Source organism: Entelurus aequoreus, linkage group LG04 (assembly GCF_033978785.1).
Source record: "Entelurus aequoreus isolate RoL-2023_Sb linkage group LG04, RoL_Eaeq_v1.1, whole genome shotgun sequence".
NCBI lineage: Eukaryota > Metazoa > Chordata > Actinopteri > Syngnathiformes > Syngnathidae > Entelurus > Entelurus aequoreus.
This window is the reverse complement of record NC_084734.1, coordinates 60041793-60059728: the sequence shown is the minus strand read 5'-3', so window position 1 is coordinate 60059728 and position 17936 is coordinate 60041793. Positions and strand designations below refer to the sequence as shown.

The following is a 17936-nucleotide window of genomic DNA, read 5'->3' as shown; positions in this document are numbered from 1 at the left end:
AGTAGCCCAAATTGTACTGGAACAGACTGGAACTTTACTGTAATGGCACTTAAAAAGTACGACAACATTTCATTTTCAGTACAAACCCATCCAAAAACATACATACAGTATACAGGGTAAACAGAACAGGAAGCCTTATGGGTCGCCACAAGGGCAGCGCCCCGTAAAAAAGGTAGGAACAAGGTAATTAAGGGGGGGCTCAATTTGAGACCAGCAAAAAACACACAAAGCACATATACATGTTACGACACACAAAACTAAAGACTTGCAACTGGGGCAGGGCCCCGCCCCAAGCTGTTGCCACCAGGGACGCTGCTCCGTTGTTCATCATACCAAAGGGGTCTTAAGCTACGAAGGCTTGGGATGTGGGGGGTGGAGTACGTTTGTGTGTGTGTGTGGCGTGTATTTTCCGTGGATGCGTGTGTGTAAGCCTGCAAAGTGGCTCTGTTCCGCGACCTTGGTGCTCTCGCAAATGCGATAACAGCCAGTTAGTCCAAATAAAGTCAACAAACAAGGAGTGTGTGTCAACGAAATATGGGGAAGGAATTTGTAGCTTATTTTCTGCGCTGACTTCTAGGGGAGTCTCGTAGCGACGACCTTGCCAGGTCGCTCCATCCAGGGTAAAAAAATCCAGATTAGTTAGTTTGTTAGTTTATTGTTAGTTTATTATTTCTTCGGTCAGTGGTCAATAAAATAAACAAACAGTTTTACATTCATAGATTGACAATTTTACAGACCGAAAGGGTTTAGGCTGAAGTTGAGCACTTATTTCGCCTAACCCTATAAACAATCTCAAATACAAGATGAGCTTCATAGAAATATGAAATTAACTACACAACATAAACAGAATGTTTGTGTTTGAGCGAGCAAAACAGATTCAAACTTTTCACTCCAATTGTCCATTTTTGGTCCTCATTCATCATACTTTTACCTGCAGAGCAGACAGCTTCTCCAAGATGTTATCCAGTTTACGATTTAGTCCAAAATTACAAAAGTCTGAGTGCTCACAACTCTGCCCATTAATTATTTGTGGCAGCTTTGGGTGACCTTGGATGGTTGCCAGCATCTTCCGAATTTGGCGATACACCATGGCAACGCTTACTCCAATCAGCAGATGTCCTGTTATCATGATTCTGAATAGTTACATGTTTTCAACGTCCTCGACTGAAAGAATCACAAGGCACGCGGCTCTCCACTTCTCCTAGGAGTCTACCGAGTGTCTAGTAATAAATGTTCCGTCAGGACAATCAGGTTTCCCAAACCCAAGCTTGTTGTCGAGAAGATTGTGTCAATTTCGTTGAGAGGCTAGTTGATCAAGTCCATTGTTTAGATTTTGGATTGCAGTGCAAAAAGAGCCTCGAAGAAAGTTAAGACAAAACAAAGAAGCAAGCAGAAGAGATAAGGGAGAGGGAAGGATAAGTGTCCACCGTTTGATGAGAGCCAAAGAGAAAGTAAAATATTATGACTAAAGTAAAAGTAAAAAGTAGTCATCCAAATAAGTACTTACGAGTAAGTATTCAGTGAAAACTACTTAAATACTGATTAATTGATGAGTATTATTTGCTGCATTAATTGCCACAGGGACGAAAGATGGAAATTAGCCACTGGCTACAATCTTGCATATTTACACTTGTGTGTTCAACAGATGCACTGTCCCTGCGTGCGTGCGTGCGTGCGTGCGTGCGTGCGTGCGTGCGTGCGTGCGTGCGTGCGTGCGTGCGTGCGTGCGTGCGTGCGTGTGTGTGTGTGTGTGTGTGTGCGCTCGCGCATGCGTGCGAGAGTGCCATGTGACAATGCCCGCTGAAAGAATTCTCTCCAACAAGCCAAATGAGTACATCTTTGCAAACAATAATCAAATAGGTCATTAATAAATAAAATGATGATATAAATAAATGTAGCAACCAGAATAAAAGTAAATGTTACAATGTAAAAGTAGTGTTTCTTCTTTACAAAAATACAAACATATATATATACACTACTGTTCAAAAGTTTGGGGTCACATTGAAATGTCCTTCTTTTTGAGGGAAAAGCACTGTACTTTTCAATGAAGATAACTTTAAACTACTCTTAACTTTAAAGAAATACACTCTATACATTGCTAATGTGGTAAATGACTATTCTAGCTGCAAATGTCTGGTTTTTGGTGCAATATCTACATAGGTGTATAGAGGCCCATTTCCAGCAACTATCACTCCAGTGTTCTAATGGTACAATGTGTTTGCTCATTGGCTCAGAAGGCTAATTGATGATTAGAAAACCCTTCTGCAATCATGTTCACACATCTGAAAACAGTTTAGCTCGTTACAGAAGCTACAAAACTGACCTTCCTTTGAGGAGATTGAGTTTCTGGAGCATCACATTTGTGGGGTCAATTAAACGCTCAAAATGGCCAGAAAAAGAGAACTTTCATCTGAAACTCGACAGTCTATTCTTGTTCTTAGAAATGAAGGCTATTCCACAAAATTGTTTGGGTGACCCCAAACTTTTGAACGGTAGTGTGTATATATATATATATATATATATATATATATATATATATATAATAACTATAACTACAAATAAAATGTGTCCAAAAAGTTACTTAAGTAAATGTAACTGAGTGATGAATCAAACAATAACTCAAATTTTATGTATATAGCGGTATAGCTCTTAAACACAGGTGTATTAAAGGGTTTCACAAACTCACAACAACATCCCCTATACTAAACCCTGTAAATCCCACCTCTGCTACCTTGGCACCTCTGCCTATAAGTACTTTTGCAAATGGTGTTTATGTCAAGCCTGTTCTGGTAAAAGAATGTGTTAAATGTTTGTAAAAAGTTACAATTCCTCCCATCGTGATGCTAATTTCCATAGCCCATAATTCATTATATGTTAGCATCAAGGTAGCGTAGTCAGTGCCACTTTTTTTCTGTGGCTGCATTTTTCTGTGTGGCTGATTCAGTGTCGCCATTGAATCTCGAACTGCCACTGCGTGTAAAACACGTGCACATACAGTATTACTTCAACCATGATAGGCGAAGTTAACATGCTCTCGTTTCCTTTATTTATACTGACATAGTTATAACTCAGACAGCATTCATATCTCACTTGGGAGGTCTGTTATTCAGGTTTTCTTTTGGTAAGAAACAGCGCTGTCATGTACTAAGGTGATGACAATTCTAAGGGCCCACACTGCCACACACACAGGCAGTGAATGAGGTATAGGGCCAACACTTATTCTTTCAGGGGGCCAAGAATTCCTAGCAACTGTCTTGGTAAGAACTACTGTCAATGCAGGCATGGGTGAAAAGGCCAATAATGTATTTATCATTGCGAGATTAGCCATGGTATATTGTCTTTCAGGTTTGTATTTCTACCTAAAAGCTTGCTCAGATCCATGGAGACACACAAGTAGTCTGTTTGTGCTGCAGTAAGACGTTGATGATGTATTAAGTGTGACATTTGTTGCAGACAGGCAGAACTAAAACTAGAGAAAAGTGGCCAAACAGGAAGAAATTGGTGCTAAATAGAGCCACAGTCGGCTCTATTTAGCACGCAGACAGCCTAATTGGGGGTCAATCTTTTGTTGCCACTCTCATTGTTGTTTACTGAAACGTGTTGTGACACATATTGTAGTTTACTTAAACTTGTTGTGACACATATTGTAGTTCACTGAAACTTGTTGTGACACGTTGTTGACTGAATCTTGTGGTGACACATATTATTGTTTCAGTCAACAATAATGTGTCACAACAAGCGGCGACAAAAGATTGACCTCTAGTTAAACTCCTCTAAAATGTTATTCTCTAATAAGTAGGAATAGGGATCACTGTAAAAAGGAAAATAAAAATATCATGTGTATTTACGAAGAAAAAAGCCAATTTAGTTTTCAAATAATTCCACATAAAAAAAGTATTCTATTTCTATTTTGTTATTCTGAATGATCCCAGGGAGATTTTATACCTTTATTCTCACACTGAACAAATGCAGTGTGTATCCACAGTACATCTGGGGCCGTACTTATCAAGCTTCTTAGAATTACTCCTAAGAAGTCTGCTAAGAGTTGACTTAAGAGTAAATAAATTCTTCGCTGAAAGCTGTACTTAAAAGTTAGTTATCAAGCGTCTTACTCACACTTTCAGCGAAGTGTAGGACTAATAATAATAATAATAATGGATTCGATTTATATCGCACTTTTCTATTGTTAGATACTCAAAGCGCTCACAGAGAAGTGGGAACCCATCATTCATTCACACCTGGTGGTGGTAAGCTACATTTGTAGCCACAGCTGCCCTGGGGTAGACTGACGGAAGCGAGGCTGCCAGTTTGCGCCTACGGCCCCTCCGACCACCACCTACCATTCATCATTCATTTCACCGGTGTGAGCGGCACCGGGGGCAAAGGGTGAAGTGTCCTGCCTTTTTCATTACCCTTAAATTGTACTCTTATTCGTTTTGTACTGTCTGTAAATATGGCTGCTGTAACAGTCATATTTCCTGCAAAGGATCAACAAAGTGTTTTTATTATGGAAGATATTGTGATTTCTCATACAACATAAGTCTAATAAGAGAAGAAACAAAAAATAATAACATTGTTCTGTCATGGAGTGGGATGGATGGGAAACAAGGAGAAAGGTCATAATGTTTTTTGGCAATGCGCATAATCTTACAACAAAACAACAAATAAATCCTACTCGTCTCAAGGGATACCAGGGGCCGTACTTATCAAGCTTCTTAGAGTGCCATTTTACACTTAAGTCCTGAGAATTTGCGAAATTTAGTCCTACTCTCAAACTTAAGAATAAAAGCTTTTTATCAACGTTCTTAAGTCTAAGAATCACTCCTACTCTCCACGATATTTAAGAGACCTTCAGAGGTGTCTTAAGTGGTTAGGAGTTGCCAGCAGGGGATGGCACTGAGGCGAGAGAGACGTGCGCGAACGTTCAGGGAGCGGAAGGATGTTTTGTTTTTTTTTGATGACGAGCAGCTGATCAAACGGTATCGTTTAGACAGAGCGGATATTATTTTTGTCACAGATTTAATACTTTTCGATTCCTTGTTGATTTCTGCATGTGTCTGCAGTGGGCTAGTATATATAGAGCCACCCACACCAGTTTCAAATTAGTTGCCTAATTAATGAATTGGAAAGAAAATGTTATGACAGTAGCGTATGTGTGTGGCCGTGAGGTGAGTGACGTCAGTGAGTGTGTGGGCGATAGAAGAGAGGGAGCGGTAGCATGAGTGCCGGCGGGGACTAGTTTGTTTTGTATTATTTTGTAGTTTATTGTCAAAATATACACTCCCATTGTCCACTTAAATATTTCCAAGATATTTCTTTATTCTTAGACAACGGATTCCCTTCCGTGATTGGTCATTTCTATGGACACAGAAATGACGTCACCTAAAATTCCGTTTACGGCACATAGTAATGTCGTAATTCAGCTCTGAGTGTGACACTTAAGATTCAGTCCTACACGTCGCTGAAAGTGTGAGTAAGACGCTTGATAACTAACTTTTAAGTGCAGCTTTCAGCGAAGAATTTATTTACTCTTAAGTCAACTCTTAGCAGACTTCTTAGGAGTAATTCTAAGAAGCTTGATAAATACGGTCCCTGATGTTTAAAAAGCCCATATTATAGGTAGTGGGCTGTTTTGAGGAATTTTTGTTACTGCTATCCGTGGTAATGATATTAATAACGTTACTTTTATTTTGTGTAGTATGCCTTACATAACTTTGATCACATCTAGGATTGATATGATGGGAATCTTGATATCATTTGGTTAGTGCTGTGATTGATTTAACGCGTCATAATTTGCCACCTCAGTAGAATGCATGGCACAGTCACTACAGAAAAAAACATTATGTAAGTTATGTATTATGCTACGGGAAATGCTATGTGTGCAGGAATTACATACTAACATAGGACTAACATACATGGTAATTAAGCAAAATTACTATAAATTAATGATGTTTTTTTACACCTGAATAAATCAGCCACTCATTAACTGTAACAGGTAAGATTACAGTACAAGTGTTTTATTTTCGGTGGTACTTACTTCACAATTAAACGCTTGGTTCCTCTGTTGGAGGGACTGTATGAATAAGATATTCTCTGTTGACTATACACCAATAGGATTGTCTTGTGCAAACACCAATAGGCCCTAAATCTTATGTTATATTTTCTAAAACATTGTAATAAATAACAGTTTGAATTCCACAACATGTACTCAAACAAAAACATTCTGATTCTGTTGGATCACCTGCACAATCTGAGATAAAATATTTTCATTTTAAACCTATGCGTTTAGAAAAAGAATGCGTTTTTTTAATATAATATTAATTTAATTTTAATGTGTAGCTGCAGTGCATCATACTGAGAGCTGTTTTAGTTTGTAGGTTCTAATTTATCTGCAAGAGAACATCAAATTGAAAGCATCCAATTATGTACACTACTCACAAAAAGGTCAGAATATTCAGACTTGGGGTGAAGTTTCAGGATAAAGCTAAAATGCATTATAACCTTTACAGGTGCACCTAATTTGACCTTCTATTCACTTACAAGGACCTGAATGGCTAAATAAACAACAGGAGTTTGATCCATTAATCAACCAATTCAGTTTTAATGCATTAAAAAGGCATGTGTCTGTTCATGACACTCTAAGCTCAGTGGCCACTTCCCTTTAAGAAAATGCTGTTTGTAGCCATCAACAGCATGATAAGGGGGACCTATCCTAATTGAAACTGCGTGTTTATTCGTGGATTCATGCATGGATTCACACACCTGTTGTGAATTAAGCCGTTCACATCATTGTTAGAGAACAGCAAGTTGTGCAAAGATTGCTGATAAAACATTGAACAGCTGGACATGTTCAGTTTTTGTGAGGAGTGTACATATAATGTTGAGCTTTTGCAGCTCCAGCTCAAGCAGGCCATCAGACTGGGCTCTCCTCCATCTCTGATGTGTGTTAAGAGGACAGAAGATGGCGGAACCATGTCAGAAGATGACGGTCTACCCTGCAGCCCCCCTGAATACACTTCACCTCACACAGCCCTGGTAAGACGACCGCTAATATCCTACTTTAATCTCCAACCTGCGTCACTTTTTGTTCTTTAATATTTGTCCTTTTTAGAATCAGGATAAGAGGAACAGCTCCATCAGCCTGGAGGGTAGCGACAGCGATGAAGACCAGGTAAGTTTAGAGACCAGCAAACATGCACATTATTACTGAGATGTAATAATCTATGTAATAATTGTCAGCTATAGTGGATTTCCACCATAAACGATGAGCAACAAACATGCGGACAAAAAGTACACTTTTTCTCCTCCATGTTGGAGTGTGGTAAATAACTTAGCCCACATTGACATCATGCAGCTGCATAGCATTAGGACTCTGCTTTTATTCACAAGAATCTGGTCCAGACGTGTAACCTCACACTCAAGCAGACCCGAGGCTGCAAACTGCTTCAAATGAATAAAAGGTGTCACACATGCAACAATCCTTGTACAGGGGCACCTCAACATAAGAGTCCCAGTTTAAGAGTGTTTTGGGATGAGAGCTGCCTCTCTGCTGATTGTTATGCTTCACGTTGAAAGCACAAGCCTCGTCGCCACGAGTTGGGATGGACATAACTTTGTTTTCCAACTATGGGAAGGAAGAAAGTGCTGAGAAGAAGAAGGGAATGATATTAATTGAATCACAGAAATAAATCAGCAAAAACATGACCGAGCCAGTCTGCACCATACTGAGGCCATGTCTACACTAAGTCATTTAACCCCTTAAACCAGGCCTGGGCAATTATTTTGACTCAGGGGCCAAATTTAGAGAAAAAAATGTGTCTGGGGGCCGGTATATCTATTTTTTAGGAAAACTAATATAAAACCTCACAATAAAGTCTGATTGAATGCTAAAAATGTTATGACAGACCGCCTTAAAAACGGAATTTTAAAATTTTCTATGAACGATAAAACCCTGAATTTTGACAACATCACACCCCCTCTCAATCGACATATTTTACAATCAAGCCAAATGCAACAAAAATGCAACAAACACAGCTAAATATGAACGCGAAGGGTAAAAAAACAAAAAACATCTACAATCTGGTATATCTGATACATCAATAAGCTTTAGAACTTTCTTGTAAAAATCTCCTTCTGCGTCTGTCCCTGACACCCACATTTCAGGCTGGCCTTTCTGGAAACACTCTATGGAAACGCTCCCCACCTACACTGCTTGGTGCCTCGTCTGACCAGCTGTGACGTAGATTACCATAATAACTAATTAGATTACCATCATGCAAAAGCGCAGATTCCAACCATTGAAATACGTTGTATAAATGAAGATTTATGGTAGTTTGAAAACATCACTGCACATCATAATGGCAGCTACAGTTTCCATCTTAAAGATCTAAAAAAAATTATTTCGGAATGTCCGGCGGGCCTGATTGAAAAGCTTAACGGGCCGCATGTGGCCCCCGGGCCTTAATTTGCCCAGGTCTGCCTTAAACGAATAATTATTTAGCCTAAGCCCCGTTTCAGCCACACTAAACCAGCGTTTAAGGACCCCCTCCTCGGACAAATTTTTACACGGGTAAGTCAGCCGTGTATTTCTTGAATCTCCGGCACTTAGCTTTGTATGGACTCATTGATCATTTACAAAGTGAGTTCGGAGAGGAAGTGACGCCATAAAGACCGCGCCCGCACAGGAAGTGACGCCAGAAAGTCTGCGCCCCGCGCAGAAAGTGACATCAGAAAGAACGCGCCACAGCCAGCTTCATAACAAAGCCGGAGGCAGATAACGCAGACATGTCCGTGTTTCTCCTTCTTCTACATGTACAGGCGCTTTTGGAAATCACAAATCAATACCTTAAGAGAAGGCAACGGGCGATTGCAGCTATTTCGGATACTACACATCTCAGAGGGCAAGAGAACTTTCGAACTTTCTACTTACCGGAAAACTTGATCCCTTCCTCCCGTGGATGTGATCGTGATAGGCAGTGTGTGACTACAAATATTGCTTTATGGATGTGACTGTGAAATGGCCAGGCAGTGTGCATGATGCCCGCATCTTCGCTAACTCCGTCGTTAGCGCGCAGCTGAAAGATGGAACCATCTCCTCATGTCCCAAACAGTTTATCACATTGTCTACTTTCTCATGTCGATTAAAGATTTAAATCATGTATGATGGCTCAGGTGATTCACTACAATAGGGCCCCACAGCACACTGGATTCTAGTTAATTGAAATACCACAACACTGGATACAGTTCAAAGGAGATACATTTTAATTTAAAAACTTGCACACAAAACATAGCAAACAAATTTAAAATGCACTATTTACAATATAGCTGTTTTAAATAACTTCACAGTGAAGTAAAGTCATCTACTGGAGCAGATGGACGTTTCTTTTTTTTCCGCGCATGCGTACTGGGTCGCTTTGCGCCGCCGGCGGACAAAGGGGGGCGGGGGTCTTAAACGGTGGCATTGTTGTGTGTAGACACGGATAAGGTTAGGTGTGATTTACCCTGGATAACCTTAACTGGCTTAGTGTAAACGGGGCCTGAGGCAGAATTTATCCATGAAAATATGTAGAAGCTGCTGATGGTGTGTTTGACGGACAAGCAGCTGAAAAGAGATATTGTAGAATTTTGCTCTCCAAGGTAAATGCTGTACGTTACTATTACATTACTTCATAAAACTACTCTAGTTGTTTGTACTACATTGTTTTAATGAAATATTTCTTATCTAAATGTTTTTTGATTTTTAAAACGCATGTTACGTTATAAAGTTGTGTTATGGGGACAAGCACCGATTAAATTGATTTTAATCCATTTATTAGGAGACGTTGATTTGAGATGGATACGTTTTTTGGGGGCCAATAATCATGTAAGTTGAGGTGCTACAGGACTTTGTTAGTATGCAGCGTTGTATGTTGAATTGTTTTGGACTAAAGAACAAATACGTATGCAGGCCAATGTAGGAATACAAAAAAAAAACGTATATTATAAAATTATATATGCATTTGATTGTTGTTTACAGTCTGAATTTTTCCATTTGGTGGGGCAGAGACACCAAGTGTTCCTGCTGCACTTGAAGCACAGCTAATATTGATACAGCTGGACTGCCTCACACACACACACACACGCACACACACACACACACACGCATACTGTCGTGCTCTATTTTCTTGTCTGTTTCCTATCTGCAAGCTTCATCGTTCCAAGTCCAAATGCCCACTTTTCAACACCTATCAAACATGATTTAATGGTGCGTTTAAGTTTCCTGCTCAAAGCCAACATGACTCAGATGAATGACGAGAGCTGCTCTATCTGGAAATAATCAATAGCAAATGATATTGTATAAATGTTAAAAAAAAAAAAAAAAAACACCTTCCAAAAGTTGTTGTCAACATTTCAAAAAGTGGCAGCTTTCAGTGAAACTCTCTTCTCTTTGTCTTCCTAGTCATCCAGAGTTGGGAGCCCCCTTGTGGTGGTTCCAGGGGATTTCAGTCTGCCTGCCAGCCCGTTTGGCTGTCTGGATAACTCTGCTGCCAAACACAAGCTGGGCCTAAGAAGTAAGGCCTGTAACAGGAGGAAACCTGCCAATGTAAGAACACCTCTCGCTCTCGCTCACCCACTTGTTTGCTGTGTGCTCACAACACCGCTAATATGGACAAAAGGTATTGAGCTGCTCCCAGGTTTAGTTAAAAGGTTTGAGGTTTACCAAGGTACTCTTGCACAGCCACACCGACTGGATCCGGTGCTTGATGGGCTCAAGGTCAGGGTTCTGTGCAAGTTCTTCCACACCAAACTCTTCCATACGTGCTTTTACGGGGCCTTGTTTTGTCCAATGGGGCACAATCATTCTGGAACAGTATTACTAATACTACTACTAGTACTAAGGCTACTGTGTCTTTTTCACTGAGTACAGTACTATTTTGTGTCATTGTAACTGCATAGTCGTGGTGTTGGTACTACTTTGTGTCATTCTAAATCATCCATCCATCCATCCATTTTCTACCGCTTATTCCCTTCGGGGTCGCGGGGGGCGCTGGAGCCTATCTCAGCTACAATCAGTCTTTCTTAAATAGTGCGGCGGGGCCCCCTGGAGGGGCGCGGTGCGAACCGGGGGTTGGAGGGTATGACCTCGGGGAACATGCTATTTTTCCCCCCCTACTAGAATATGACAAAGAGTATGCAGCACTTGGCTTCACTGTAACCACGGTGGGAGACGGGGAAAGACCAGTGTGTTGTTTTCCTTAATGTTAATAAAGATACAGTTAATGCAGAGGTGTACTTATAACAATTTTATGGACAAATGATACTATTTATAGTCGCTGTGGAGAGTGGGCGGACGCAAAATATGTATCTTCTTGGGGGGGCGTAACAGAAAATATCTGAGAAGCACTGTTTTAACTGCATAGTTGTGGTGTCATTATAACTGTGTATTGGTGGTGTTAGTACTACTTTGTGTCATTATAACTGTGTATTGGTGGTGTTAGTACTACATTGTGTCATTATAACTGTGTATTGGTGGTGCTAGTGCTACGTTGTGTCATTATAACTGTGTATTGGTGGTATTAGTATTACGTTGTGTTTTTTGTTATTGTTTATAAACTCAGGAAATATGTCCCTGGACACAGCAGAATTTTAATTATGGCCAATGTATGACAATGTAACTACTTGGTATCGGATTGATACCAAAATTTGTAGTATCACCCAAAACTTATATAAAGTATCAAACAACAGACGAATAAGTGATGATCACATTTTAACAGAAGTGTAGATAGAACATATTAAAACAGAAAGTGATCAGATATTAACTGTAAATTAACAAGTAGATTAATAATTCTTTTTTTGACAAAGTAATACAATAGGAAATGACACAATATGTTACTGCATAATTGTTAGCAGCCAATTAGGAGCCTTTGTTTGCTTACTTACTACTAAAAGAGAAGTTGTCTAGTATGTTCACTATGTTATTTAATGCCAAAATAAGAAACATATGTTTAATATATCATTAGATTCTTAGGTTAAATAAAGCAAATAATGACATTTTGTTTGTGGTGCCCTTAATTTTGAAAAGTATCAAAGCATTGAAATACATTTTGGTCCCAAAATATTGGTATCGGGACAACCCTACTTTGTGTCATTACAACTGTGTATTGGTGGTGTTAGTAATACTGTGTGTCATTACAACTGTGTATTGGTGTTAGTAATACTGTGTGTCATTACAACTGTGTATTGGTGGTGTTAGTAATACTTTGTGTCATTACAACTGTGTATTGGTGGTGTTAGTAATACTGTGTGTCATTACAACTGTGTAGTACTACTGTGTGTCATAACTATGTAGTAGTGTGTGCCATATCTGTGTAGTGGTGGTGTTACTACTACTTTCTGTCTTGTCCATGCAGAGACTTGACATCAAAGCAGAGGAACATAGCAGGATGAATGGATCGTTGAACATCCTGGAGGCACAAGAGGATGAGAAAATAGGAGGTGAGTTGTTTTCTTCCTCCCACACGAGTGTCGTCCTTTTTCCATCACTGCCATCTGTTTCTTCTTCTTGTTCCAGATGCAAGTGGTGATGAGCTGGACCAGAAACTGGAGAAGGAGGATGAGCCACTCTTGTTGGGAGATAAGCAGGAAAGCATGGAAGGAGAAGATGTGTTGGAAGAAGAAGACCAAGATGGTCGGGAGACTTCCTGTCAATCAGAGGAGGGAGGTCCATCCTTTCCAAAGCGCAGCACCAGAAACGCCTCTCTGGACAGTCCCAGGTAATTAAACCTGATTATATTATTCTTGTAATTTATCTTACTGACTAATTAGAGCCATCGTGTATACTTTCAGAGCAACACCAGAGCCCCCTGCTGGCCAGAAAGATGTCTTCGACCAGCGAGTGGTTACATGTGGAACAGAGGAGAACATGGATGGACTAGGAGAGGCTGTGGAAGAAGATGGCTCCTTCTTACAGGAGGTGCTGAACTCCTTACCTTCTTGTTCCTCGTGCGTGGACTCTAAGGATGTTGTCCTGGAGATGAAGGAAGAAGATAAGGAGCTAGAAGAAGCAGAAGAGGAGGAGGTGAAGGATCAAGAGCCTGTCTTTCATCAGGAGGCTCCTTCTGATGCCCTCCTGTCGGGTCAGACGAGTGTGGAAGAGGAGGTGGAGGAAGCTCCTCAGAGTGGGAGCACTGCTGCTTTCTCTATACATGTCCATGAAGAGGAGGAACGTGAAGATGGTGAAGAACAGGAGGAGGAGGAAGAGCCGCTAGTCATGGAAAGATTCAGTCATCCTTGTGTATGTATTTTAAAAAACTATTCCTTATTTGTATCATATCATATTTTGCCTGGTATTATGGATGTAACGATAACTTAACTCTTTTTTTCAATCTAAATCTTTTTTTTTTTTTAAATCATATTACACTACCCAAAATCTGTATAGGCCATATTCATGCTCAGTTTTGATTGACACTTGTCAGGGAAGTATTGATTTAACAATGTAAAAAATACCGTTCACTATGCAGGATAATGCAAAATGTGGGTTTTTTTGTTTATTTGCATTGGCCCTGTATTATTGTAACAAACAGTTAGTTCTATTACATCATATTATGTTATTACTAGTGATGTCAAATTATATATTTTATTAATCAGATTAATCATGCTATTGAATTTGTATTAATCGTGATTAATCACAGGTTATTACCGTACTCACTTGCCTAGATTGCAGTGTTTCCCACACATTCATTTATTTGTCGCGGCCCGCCACGAAAGAATTATGTCCGCCACAAATAGATTTTTCGTCTTTTTTTTTTTTTTTGTTGTCCTGTCCAGCTTCTCAGGCAAATCATATAGTTGATGTAGATGTTCAGATTCAGATTTACTTTACAAAAGAGAAGTGTAGGATACTTCTCTTGTTGCCTTATTTGTATTTGACTTTATTAAATTTATTTATATTAGAAACACAACATGTGTATATAACAAAGGGTGCAAAGTCTGCAGGCAGTAGGAAACACATGGTTAAGTGTAGGGAGTAAAACTGATGGCAGTCTAAAGTTCAAGATTTTTGTAGCTCTTTGTTCAGTGGATCAGATGTTTGATGAAGCTCTGTGTCTATCTACCACCACTACTGTTTTCTGTTTATTTGTTACTGACTGTGGCAGGACACCTCTGCCTCTGTTTCACTTTATGTTGCTGGTAAATAATATGGTTGTAGTAGTAGGCTAAAGTTAAATTATTTAGTATGCACTAATTAAAGGGGCAGAGCTTTAAGAGACATTTTAGCTTTTATATTTTATAAGATATATTTTTTGTAAGAACCACAATTAATAAATATATTTCAGTGAATAACTTATTGTTCAAATCTGTATATAAATATGTACATAAAGTGTTGTAATTATATTTTAAAATGGATGGATGGATGGATGGACGTTTAAAACAAAACTGTTATTATTAATTAGTAAGTATACATTTGTTGAGCATTTTTAGAGAAAATGATATCATTGTAGCAAATTATGCAAATTACTCGATGATGTCATGGTGACCACGTCCATAGCCACGCCCGTAGCCACGCCCCCACCGCCACAGGTATCTTGGCAGTTTATGGGAAACACCGGATTGAATTTACTAAAAAGACCTCAGTATTCGAACACAAATGCGATTTTAACATTTTTTCAAATGTTTTACTGGATTGTGTTACATTTATTTGCTCAAAACTTGATAGCAGTTTTATCTAAAGTCCTGTCAGCTTGCATTTTGAAGCTACATTTGCCAGCGAGCACACCAGTCTCCTCACTCATATTTGCACTAACCTATGCTATGACCTGATCACTGACCGTATAACAACCTGCACCACTTTTCAGGTAACCATGTGTGGTTAAGCTAAAGAAGCAGATACAGTCTAAATAAAGTGTGTCATTAATGTGCGTATGTACATGATTAATGCGATACCTTTTTGTGAATAATTGTGTGAATTAACTTGGTTTTTTTGACAGCCCTAATTATCTTTATTTAATATTGGATCTTATTTGATTGGCCAGGTGTACATAATGTTGTAGGTGAGTGCATATCATTAGTGTCTTATTTGCTAGCGACAAAGATGGGCCACAATTTATTTATGATCCTGCACTATGTGTGAGACCCAGTTTAGTTTTATCCACTTACCGCCTGCAGAGGGCACCTAACTCTGATTTGATAAGTGCTGAGAACAAAAAATATGTTTCTTTTTTTCCCCTTCATCCTTGCAGTGCCCTCTTGAGAATGTTGTCCTGGGCAATGGCCCTTAAACACCATTGGATACAGAAAATGTTACTAACTGTATAATTTATAGGCAAAATTAAAAGACACTTTCTTTAAATGACTTGATAGTAAATTTAGGCTAATTTAAAGACCAATTATTAGTTTCTATGCTTCAAGTTTTAAGTGTTTACCCTATTTCTGTTTCCTCTTCAGGGCGAAGGAGAGAAAGCGCTGCCAGGGGAAGAGATACCTGAAGAAGAACAAGCCTTGATCCAAAGAAGATCTGACCCACAGGAAGCACTGGAAGCGGTGACAAGTGATGAAGAAGAGCAGCTGGAGGTAAAGGAGGATCAGGAGATGAGGGAGGAGGAGAAAGAGGAGACACAACAGATGGTAGAGGAGGCAATAGACGTCATGGATGGAACGACTTCTAAAGCAGCGGATGGAGATGTTTGCAATGTTCTCCCAGTCCAAGAGGAAGGGGAAGGTGCAGATGCACTGGCAGGAGATGATGCCACATGCAACCCACAAGTCATATATGATGACAGATTTCCAGAATCATGTGATCAGAAAGCTGACACCGTACACGAGAACCAACCCCATGGAAATGATGAAAGAACTGGTGGAGAGGACGGAGCTGTGGTGGGTGAAGACTTAAACCGACATTTGGATAAAGAAGAAGGGCTGGAGGCTCAGGACATTTACAGGAAACAAGACATGGATGAAGATCTAGAGCAGGACAAATCAAAAGTGATGCAAACCAGATCACCCATGTCTTCTTCCTCTTTGCACTTTGAGTCTTTTTCACCACTAAATGAGACTCCCACTAAGACCAACCTTCAAAGTGAGACCTTCAGTCCCACTAAGATCAACCTTCCTTTTGAAACCTTCACTCCCACTAAGACCAACCTTGGAAGTGAGACGTTCAGTCCCACTAAGACTAACCTTCAAAGTGAGACCTTCACTCCCACTAAGACCAACCTTCGAAGTGAGACCTTCAGTCCCACTAAGACTAACCTTCAAAATGAGACCTTCAGTCCTGCTAAGACCATCCTTCCAAGTGAAACCTTTACTCCCACTGAGACTAACCTTCCAAGTGAGACCTTCAGTCCCACTAAGACTAACCTTCAAAGTGAGACCTTCAGTCCCACAAAGACTAACCTTCCAAGTGAGACATTCAGTCCCACTAATACCAACCTTCCTTGTGATACCTTCACTCCCACCAAGACCAACCTTCCAAGTGAGACCTTCAGTCCCACTAAGACTAACCTTCAAAGTGAGACCTTCAGTCCTGCTAAGACCATCCTTCCAAGTGAAGCCTTCAATCCCACTGAGACCAACCTTCCAAGTGAGACCTTCAGTCCCACTAAGACTAACCTTCAAAGTGAGACCTTCAGTCCCACTAAGACTAACCTTCAAAGTGAGATCAGTTCCACTAAGACTAACCTTCCAAGTGAGACATTCAGTCCCACTAATACCAACCTTCATTGTGATACCTTTACTCCCACCAAGACCAACCTTCCAAGTGAGACCTTCAGTCCCACTAAGACTAACCTTCAAAGTGAGACCTTCACTCCCACAAAGACCAACCTTCCAAGTGAGACCTTCAGTTTCACTAAGACTAACCTTCAAAGTGAGACCTTCAGTCCCACTAGGGCCATCCTTCCTTGTGATACCTTCAATCCCACTAAGACCAACCTTCAAATTGAGACTTTCAGTCCCACTAAGACTAACGTTCAAAGTGAGACCTTCAGTCCCGCTAAGACCATTCTTCCATGTGAGACCTTCACTCCCACTGAGACCAACCTTCAAAGGGAGACCTTTACTTCCTCTAAAACCAACCTTCCATGTGAGACCTTCACTCCCACCAAAACCAACTTTCCAAGTGAGACCTTCAATCCTACTAAGACCACAATTCCATGTGAGACCTTCAGTGCCCCTGAGACCAGCCTTCAAAGGGAGACCTTTACTCCCAGTAAGACCAACCTTCCAAGTGAGACCGTTTCTCTCACTGAGACCAACCTTCCAAGTGAGACCTTCACTCTCGATAAGACCAACCTTCCAAGTGAGACCTTCACTCCCACTGAGACCAACCCTCCAAGTGAGACCTTCACTCCCACTGAGACCAACCCCCCAAGTGAGACCTTCATTCCCATTCCAACCACCGCTATCCACATGAACCTAGTCTCTCCCAGTTCAGAGACTGGAAACACGTTGGCCTTAAATCTGTCCCCAACTGAAGAACAATTGATACCGTCTCATGAAATAACAACAGAACATGTTGAAGAAGAAACTTATAAAGTGTTAGAAGTGGTTGCTGATGAGGAACAACAGGTGGAAAAAGTATTTGATACAACGGTTGGTGTGGAAAAGGTTACCATTCCATCACCTGAAGAAGAAGTAGGGAAAGATGGTGGTTCCAATCAGAACAAAGTCTGTTCCACATTAGCCCCTGCCTGGCAGAGGTCTCTCTCTGGAGGGGATTCCAAAAACATGCCACTGTCTTCCCCTACCCCATCTGGAGATGAAGATGGTGAAGAACCCATCAAGCAGGACCTCCATGTGGATGCACAGTCCCATACACATGCGGTAGTGACTTCTGGTAAAACAAAGATGACTGGTGACAATGCTGTCAAACCTCAGAAGACTGTGTCTCAAGACACAGCCAGAGCTCAGACCTCACCTGTTGCAGCAAAAGAAGGTGAGGAAACGTGTTGTTTAAACTA

The 17936-nt window shown here is 40.3% G+C and overlaps 1 protein-coding gene across 6 annotated transcripts in view; it reads left to right on the top strand.

Moving 5' to 3' along the window:
* LOC133648884 (mucin-2-like) overlaps positions 1 to 17936 on the top strand; it is a 121452-nt gene that overhangs the window by 93248 nt on the left and 10268 nt on the right. For all 6 annotated transcript variants that reach the window (XM_062045391.1, XM_062045396.1, XM_062045394.1 and 3 more), the window contains 7 exons: positions 6895 to 7035; positions 7112 to 7171; positions 10439 to 10582; positions 12390 to 12474; positions 12551 to 12752; positions 12826 to 13273; positions 15424 to 17911. In XM_062045391.1, coding sequence (XP_061901375.1) covers positions 6895 to 7035; positions 7112 to 7171; positions 10439 to 10582; positions 12390 to 12474; positions 12551 to 12752; positions 12826 to 13273; positions 15424 to 17911 — 3568 coding nt within the window. The remainder of the gene's footprint in view (positions 1 to 6894; positions 7036 to 7111; positions 7172 to 10438; positions 10583 to 12389; positions 12475 to 12550; positions 12753 to 12825; positions 13274 to 15423; positions 17912 to 17936) is intronic.